The sequence below is a fragment of the Dioscorea cayenensis genome, chromosome 16, assembly GCF_009730915.1.
Source record: "Dioscorea cayenensis subsp. rotundata cultivar TDr96_F1 chromosome 16, TDr96_F1_v2_PseudoChromosome.rev07_lg8_w22 25.fasta, whole genome shotgun sequence".
Taxonomy (NCBI): domain Eukaryota; kingdom Viridiplantae; phylum Streptophyta; class Magnoliopsida; order Dioscoreales; family Dioscoreaceae; genus Dioscorea; species Dioscorea cayenensis.
In genome coordinates, this window is record NC_052486.1 from 17,589,404 (window position 1) to 17,596,432 (window position 7,029).

At 35.4% G+C, this 7,029-nt stretch overlaps 1 protein-coding gene across 1 annotated transcript; it reads right to left on the reverse strand.

The window, feature by feature from the left end:
* Positions 1–3,195: 3,195 nt before the first annotated feature.
* LOC120278910 (NDR1/HIN1-like protein 1) lies at positions 3,196–5,232 on the reverse strand. Its single transcript, XM_039285653.1, has one exon. It carries the CDS (start codon positions 3,980–3,982, stop codon positions 3,290–3,292), a length of 693 nt encoding a protein of 230 aa, XP_039141587.1. The 5' UTR covers positions 3,983–5,232; the 3' UTR covers positions 3,196–3,289.
* Between the last annotated feature and the right edge of the window lie 1,797 nt (positions 5,233–7,029).

Below are 7,029 nucleotides of genomic sequence, written 5' to 3' on the forward strand. Positions count from 1 at the left end.
CAAAGAAAAGTTCAAAAGGTGGATCAAACCAGTAGATATGTAGAGCTACTTGCAAGGATTCACCTCTTGAATTTGAAGCAAGATTTGGCTTCATTTCACCACCCGATCATCTTGCAACCATAGTTCCTCATCCTCCATCTTGTGTTCTTTCCTTTCTCTTTTTGTCTTTTGGCTTGCACACTCTCCTACATAGACATTATTCATTGAGCTGGTTGCCCTTTTTACACAAACTTCTCTTCACTTAAATTACCTCATTTGTCCTCCACAAGTTGATATAACTTTATGCCCATGAAATCCAAGCCCACCAAGTAGGGCTTAAACCAAATGACCATTTGTCTCTTTTCTTTTTCACCTTTCTTTCTTTCTTTTTTTAATCTTTGTTTTATTAAATTACAAATTGATGCATATAATTTTTAAAAATTTATATTTTTTTGAAAATAATTGTTTAAATTTATTGTTTGAAGTTTGGTATTTTACAAAATTATTTATATAGAATATATATATATATATATACACAAAAGTATATTATTTGGTTACTTGACTTTTTGATGATTAGCATATATAAATTTTTGGGTAAATGACCCAAATGGTCACTAAACTATGTGCCAATTCCTATTTTGGTTACTGAAGTAAAAAAAATTCTATTCGAGTTACTAAACTTATTAAATCCTTCCAATCAAGTCACTCATGCAGACGACGTTAACGGAAGGCTGAGCTATCTTGCCACCTCACCATTGGCTTCGTCCCGTCAGCAACAGTCGCACACTGTTCATCCTCACCATTTCCCTCTTACATACAAACAACTCCTTCATCTCCTTCCAAACTCCTCTCTTTCTCTTCTTCTCCATCTTCTCCATCTCCTTCTTAATCTCTTCAACCTTCATCTCCTCCTCCCCCATTATCATTACCTTCTTCTTCCTCTCCTTCTCACTACTACTCAGCTTATCTCCATTAATGAGCACCTCCCTTATCCTCATTTGCTCAATTATGGGGTTAATACCAAACAAGCGAGGATCAATGCATGTATAAAATCTCCTTCAAATTCTACATACAGCCATTGGCGTGCGTGCAAATAAGGCATGCATTCATGGGCTTGAGTCCATGATAGCCATGCAGCTCACTGAAGTCTCCAATAAAGATCTTTTAACCCATGTCGACATAGAGTGCATGAAGAGAATAGTTGGTTACTTTCATTGCAAGCAATGGATATGAATCAAATGCAAAAGAAGCAGAGGCTATGATTGAGATCATGGTGGAGTATGCAGGAGAGATGGCAAGAGAAGGTAGTTTGGCGAATGATGAGTTTGTGGGATTTATAGATAGAATGAGAGTGTTGTTGGATCCTTTGGGGAGGTGTTATGGTGGAGTTTATAGAGCGATGTATATATACTTGGATGCTCATGGCGATTTGAGTGAGAGGGATAGGAAGAAAGTTTGTAGAGTGTTGTGTTGCAAGAGAATGTTTGAAGAGGCTTGTGTGCATGCTACATAGAATGAGAGGTTGCGAAAGGTTTGTAGCTCAAGTGTTGTTTATTGTGTTAATGAGGATAAGAGAGGTACTCATTAATGGAGATGAGCTAAGTAGTAGTAAGAAGGAGAGGAAGAAGAAGGTGATGATAATTAATGGGGGGTAGGAGATGAAGGTTGAAAAGTTGAAGGAGGAGATGGAGAACATAGAGAAGAAGAGAAAGAGAGGAGTTTGGAAAGAGATGAAGGAGTTGTTTAGACGTAAAAGGGGAATTGTGAGGATGAACAGTGTATGGGTGTCGCTGACGATGCGAGGTCAATGATGAGGTGGCAAGCTAGCTCAACCTTCCGTTAAAGTCGTTTGTCTGGGTGACTTGATTGGAAGGATTTGATAAGTTTAGCGACTCGAATATATATGATATTTTTTAAAAATATTTATAAAAATATAAATAACTTTCTAGTCCTTCCCCAAACCCAAACCCGAACCCGAACACCCCCCACCCAAAAACAAGTGAGAATATCAAAATAAAAATATAGTCTTTTTATGATCTGATGTTATTTAACTAAGAAAGATTCATAATTATATGGTCACTGGCACATTGTTGTTTTGGAGCGACGTAGTGATGAAATATATTCGAAAAGTAGCTAACATAGATTTATTTTCAAAGATAAATGTTGGAGAAGATTAATTCTATCACTTAGTTTTGATAGTTTTATTACTTTATATTTAGTGTAGTTTTCAATCATATAAATATAAGATGTATCTTGTATTTCGTTTTCAGAAAGTTAAGAATGAAAATAACTTCTTTTTTTCTTTTCTTTATCCTTGTTCACCCTCACCGACTAATTTTTCATTTTTTTTTTTTCATTCTGACCTTATCGATATCTATAGGTACTATCAATCTCATAAAAAAATAAACTTTTCTCTATAAATGTTTATTTTTTACAAATACAAAAATTCTAACCAAGTCTTTCTCACATGGACTACCCTCCTTTATACAGTCACATATATTTATCAAAATACACAAAATATTGTTTACAAATCAAAGAAATATATATGTAATAATACTAATACTTAATAATAATAATAATAATAATAATAATAATAATAATAATAATAAATTTTTTAAATTGACTAAAAATTGACGTCCTTTGGCAACCCACAGATCACTCATGAACGCCATCCGGTTTATTGAAACTAGTAGTACAGTATGATTTCCACATGAGATCACGTCCTTTTAATCCGATTCTTGAAAAGGTTGACATACCCGCATCTCCAAATTTGAACGTAAACAAACACACTATTAAACATGTACTTCCAAAACAAACATTGCTCCTGGGACTGCCACGCACATTGCCTATATATACTTCCCTCAGATTCCACGCTTCCACCGACTCACCCTGCACTGCCACATACCCTCCGTTCATCTCTATCCTAACACTGCCCAACTTTCTTCAAACTCCATGACATCATTAATTCCAATATATGCAATTATCTATTTTGTTATTAGTATTCACTTTTATTCTCAAGATATTGAATTCCAAAGAAGAAGATGATGCAAAAAGTTTAGAGAATAAAGAAAAAAAAGCAAGAAACACCATGATACAGAAAAAAAGACAGTCTGCCAAGAAGCTTCACTGAAACCCTTTCATTCTCTTCATCCAAACACCATCTATCAACCTATCAATCTATCAAACAACAAAACCATGCATGCACACAAAGTCACAGATAAATTAAAAACATCTCTCTATGTTCTTATTCCACTAGTTCTTTATTTCCATCCACACTAAACTCACCAAGATGAGGATCAAACATTAAACATCAAACATCAACATCACAGTTGGGAGCACCAAGCATGGGGACTTGACCAGAAGTCCCTTTCCTGATCCCAAGCATGATGTCACAGCGAACAAACAAACTAGTCCAACCACTACGGAAAGGTCCAGTCCTATACTTGATTCTGCCAAGCAGCACAACCCTCAAGCTAACAACACCAAACTCCTGATCAGAAGCCAAGCCCATGATAACCTCCGGCGAGACCGGCACGTTGTCGGCGCCGAGAACAGGAGAGAAGGAGACGGAGCTATCAGTGTCCTGGAACATGGGCTGGAGAGGGAGCGGTGGAGTGATGGGTTGGTTGCGGTAGGAGACGTAGACGTTGAGACGGTCGTAGGAGATGGTGGCACGGTGGCTGGGGTTGCGAGAGAGGATGGTGAACTGGAGGTTGGTGGAGATGGTGTTGGGTTGGAGTGAGGGAGTGAAGGTGGAGTTGGGGGGGTGGGTAGAGAGGGAGTAGACAGCGGCGCCAAGGATGGTGAAGTGGGGATGAGAAGGGCGGTAGACGAGGTAGAGAATGAGGGAGGTGAGGCCGAAGAGGAGGAGGAGGAGAGCGAGGGTGACGCAGATGGGACGGAAGATGGTGGAGGAAGGGGTGTAGCGGTGGAGGACATGGGGTTTGGAAGGTTTGGAGATTTCAGTCATGGTTGAGGAATGGGAGGGGGAGTGGGAGGCCATGGAAGGGATGGATGGAGAGTTAAAGAGGGTTTGACATTTGGAAGAGAGAGAGAGAGAGAGAGGATGAGAAGAGTAGACGGTGGTGGCGGAGTTTAGTGGTGGTGGTGTCGTTTGTCTGTGGGGGGAATTTTATTTATTTTTTGTTTTTGGAAAGTATTTAGATTGCTTTGGGATCAAGTTTAGGTTTTTATCTGTTTATTTATTTATCTATATCGGTTAAAGCTTCAAGAGGATGGTTGCGTTACAAAAGTTGTGGGGTTAAAAGTGGAATTTTTTTTAAAATATTGGGTACAAAGAGAGGTGTTTGTGTTACAAGAATTGGGTCCAAAAGATTCATAGTCTAGTAGTATTGGGTTTCAAGTTTTTTAAATCACTGGACATTAATAGAAATGGTTTTCTGGTTGTGGCGTGTAGGTTTGCAACCCACTATTTTTTACTACCGGTTAAAAATACGTTGTCAGATATTTATTCTCAATTGTATGCAATCAACATGTGCTTGTCTTAAAAACCACAGAATTGGTGAATTAAAGTGAATTTAAAAAAAAAAAAAAATCAGATTTGCTAAAGAAGGATCGTGTTCTTTTTCATTCTCAGGATAGGTGGTTTGTCTAGTTAAAAAATAAAAAAATAAAAATCATTAACGGTGTTAATTCTTGCTTATTTAGTAGAGGCAAATTTATCAAATAATTTGAAGACTGACCGACGTGGCATTTAAATGCCTTTAGTGGAAACGATGACCTAATCTACCCTAGTCTTTCATTAGCATCTGAAACTGAGTTTTCTTCTAGCCTCTCTATGTGCTCCTCCAATGGTGAAACTCTAAATCATGATTCCATTAATGTTGTTTTTAATATTTCAATTCCTCACTTTGGTGACATCTCTTGCTCCTTGTAATCTCTTTCCAAAAGATGTTTTTGGAGAGATATGAAGTCTTGAATGTAGATCTGGAACCTCTTTTCCCGTCCTTTTCTTACCGAATTAAGATTTCATTCTTTTTGACCTATGAATGATGTTACTTGTGAAAGATGCTTGTTTCTACCATTTTTTTAAATAGTTTGAGGTGCTTAGGAATTCAATTGTCTGGATGATAATGTATAAATAAATTAAAATGATATGATGACAGACTTGATAGATTCCAAGGCTCGGCAAAGTAGACATCATGTTCTAGAATGATATTAGTACCTATGATTTTTTTCAAGTTTCTTCTTGAGGTAATGCATCACTAAATCTTTGTTTTGTTAGTTTAAAATAGAATTTGGGTAAGACAATTTCAATTCCATCTACTATTGCAGTAGTTTGGGATCACTTGTTCCTACCACCCTGCAAAAACTTAGTTCCTATAGAAATTGAAAATACCAATAAATGATTATTAATTTTAAATAAAATAGTATAACAATTAAATTATATAAAGAGAAATTTTTTCCTAACAATATCACACTTAAATCTAATAACAACAATTAATCGAATAAGGAATAGTATTGCTGAACTAAACCATGTAAAATTATAATTGGGGGAAGGGTTGGGGCTCTCTTACAACTACGGGGTTGTGAGAGTTATCAAAGTGAAGCAAAGGAAGGAAGGAAAGAAGGTTGGGGAGTTATGGAGAGGATGATGAGAACAACAACACAAGACTTATTCACTCAAAGCTTATCTCTTTCATTTATACCTCCAAGGGTTATAAGGGGTCTCTTTTTATAGAAGGAGAGAACACTATGCTACATGTGACAAGCTATGTCACAAAGTCATCCTACCTAGAGTAGGTTTTGACTAGTACCTTATTTTGTGTTCATAGAGATATTTTGTTTTGATAGTTAATTTTATTAATTTTAATTATAACAAATATTACTAAGAATGTAAACATTATTGCTAAGGGTGATAAACATTGATAAGTATTGCTAAGCATTATACGGATAATTATTGGTAATCATTTTGCTAATAATTATTGCTAAAAGATTTAAGCATTATTACTAGGATTAATAAACATTGATTAGTATCGCCAAACATCATACTAATAATTTTTTGATAAAAGTAATAAGTATTGCTAAAGTATTTGATAATAATTATTACTGCTTTTGATAGTAATTCGTGCTAAATAAAAATACTACTTAGTAATAAGTATTGCTACTTTAAAAGAAATACTACTTGGTAAGAAATATTACTACTTAAAATCAATTATTGCTAAGATAATTGATAAATATTTTTGCTACTTTTTATAATACTTCTTGCTAAATATTACTATTACTACTTATAAATAAGTACTATTTGCAAGTAAATATTGCTACTTTAAAAATACTACTTAGTAATTATTATTGCTACTTGTGCAATAATAATAAACTTTTGCTAAGATGCAATAATAAACTTTTTTTTTTAAAAACTTAAAGGATGCTTACAAGTTGTTGGAGACTTTCAAGGTTTTATGATAAGGACCTCTCTTTCTTCTCCAATATAGTTTTGATATCAAGTTTTAAGTGTATTTCCAATTACACAAGAAAAAAACACACGCTTAGTTTTCTTTCTAGCCTTTACTTCAATAAATCTTAATTCCCATTATCTTGATATAAGATCAGTAGTATTTCAGCTGTTTTAGGGACCAAGTATAACAGAAACATGTCTCCAGATATAAGAAAAACAGTATTTCAGCTGCCTTAGGAACCAAGCATCACAGTGATTCACTCTAAAGAAAACAAAACTAGTAAATGATTATTCTCTCTTACTCTTGGTCACCGGGCCTTAACACGAGTCCTTGCCCTTCAAGCGGCCATTCACTACCTATCCTTAGAGAAAAATAATCAACACTTTATCTTGTCTTAAAAAGAGCCATGTTACATGATAAAGCACAAGATTTATGAAGCTCTTGCTTAATGAAAATAAAAGCATATACTCTTAAAACATGTAAAGAGAAATAAAAACTTCATACTAAAACTACATGGTTTCAGAGAAGAGAAGCCCAGAGGGCTTTTAGCCCTCCTTATCCTTACCTTTCGGGCTCTGATACCACTGGGGGAAGGTTTCGAGCTCTCTTACAACTACGGGGTTGTGAGAGTTAT

Bases quoted from the DNA above. Each gene is read 5' to 3' on its own strand.
- LOC120278910 (XM_039285653.1), bottom strand. From the start codon at position 3,982: ATGGCCTCCCACTCCCCCTCCCATTCCTCAACCATGACTGAAATCTCC.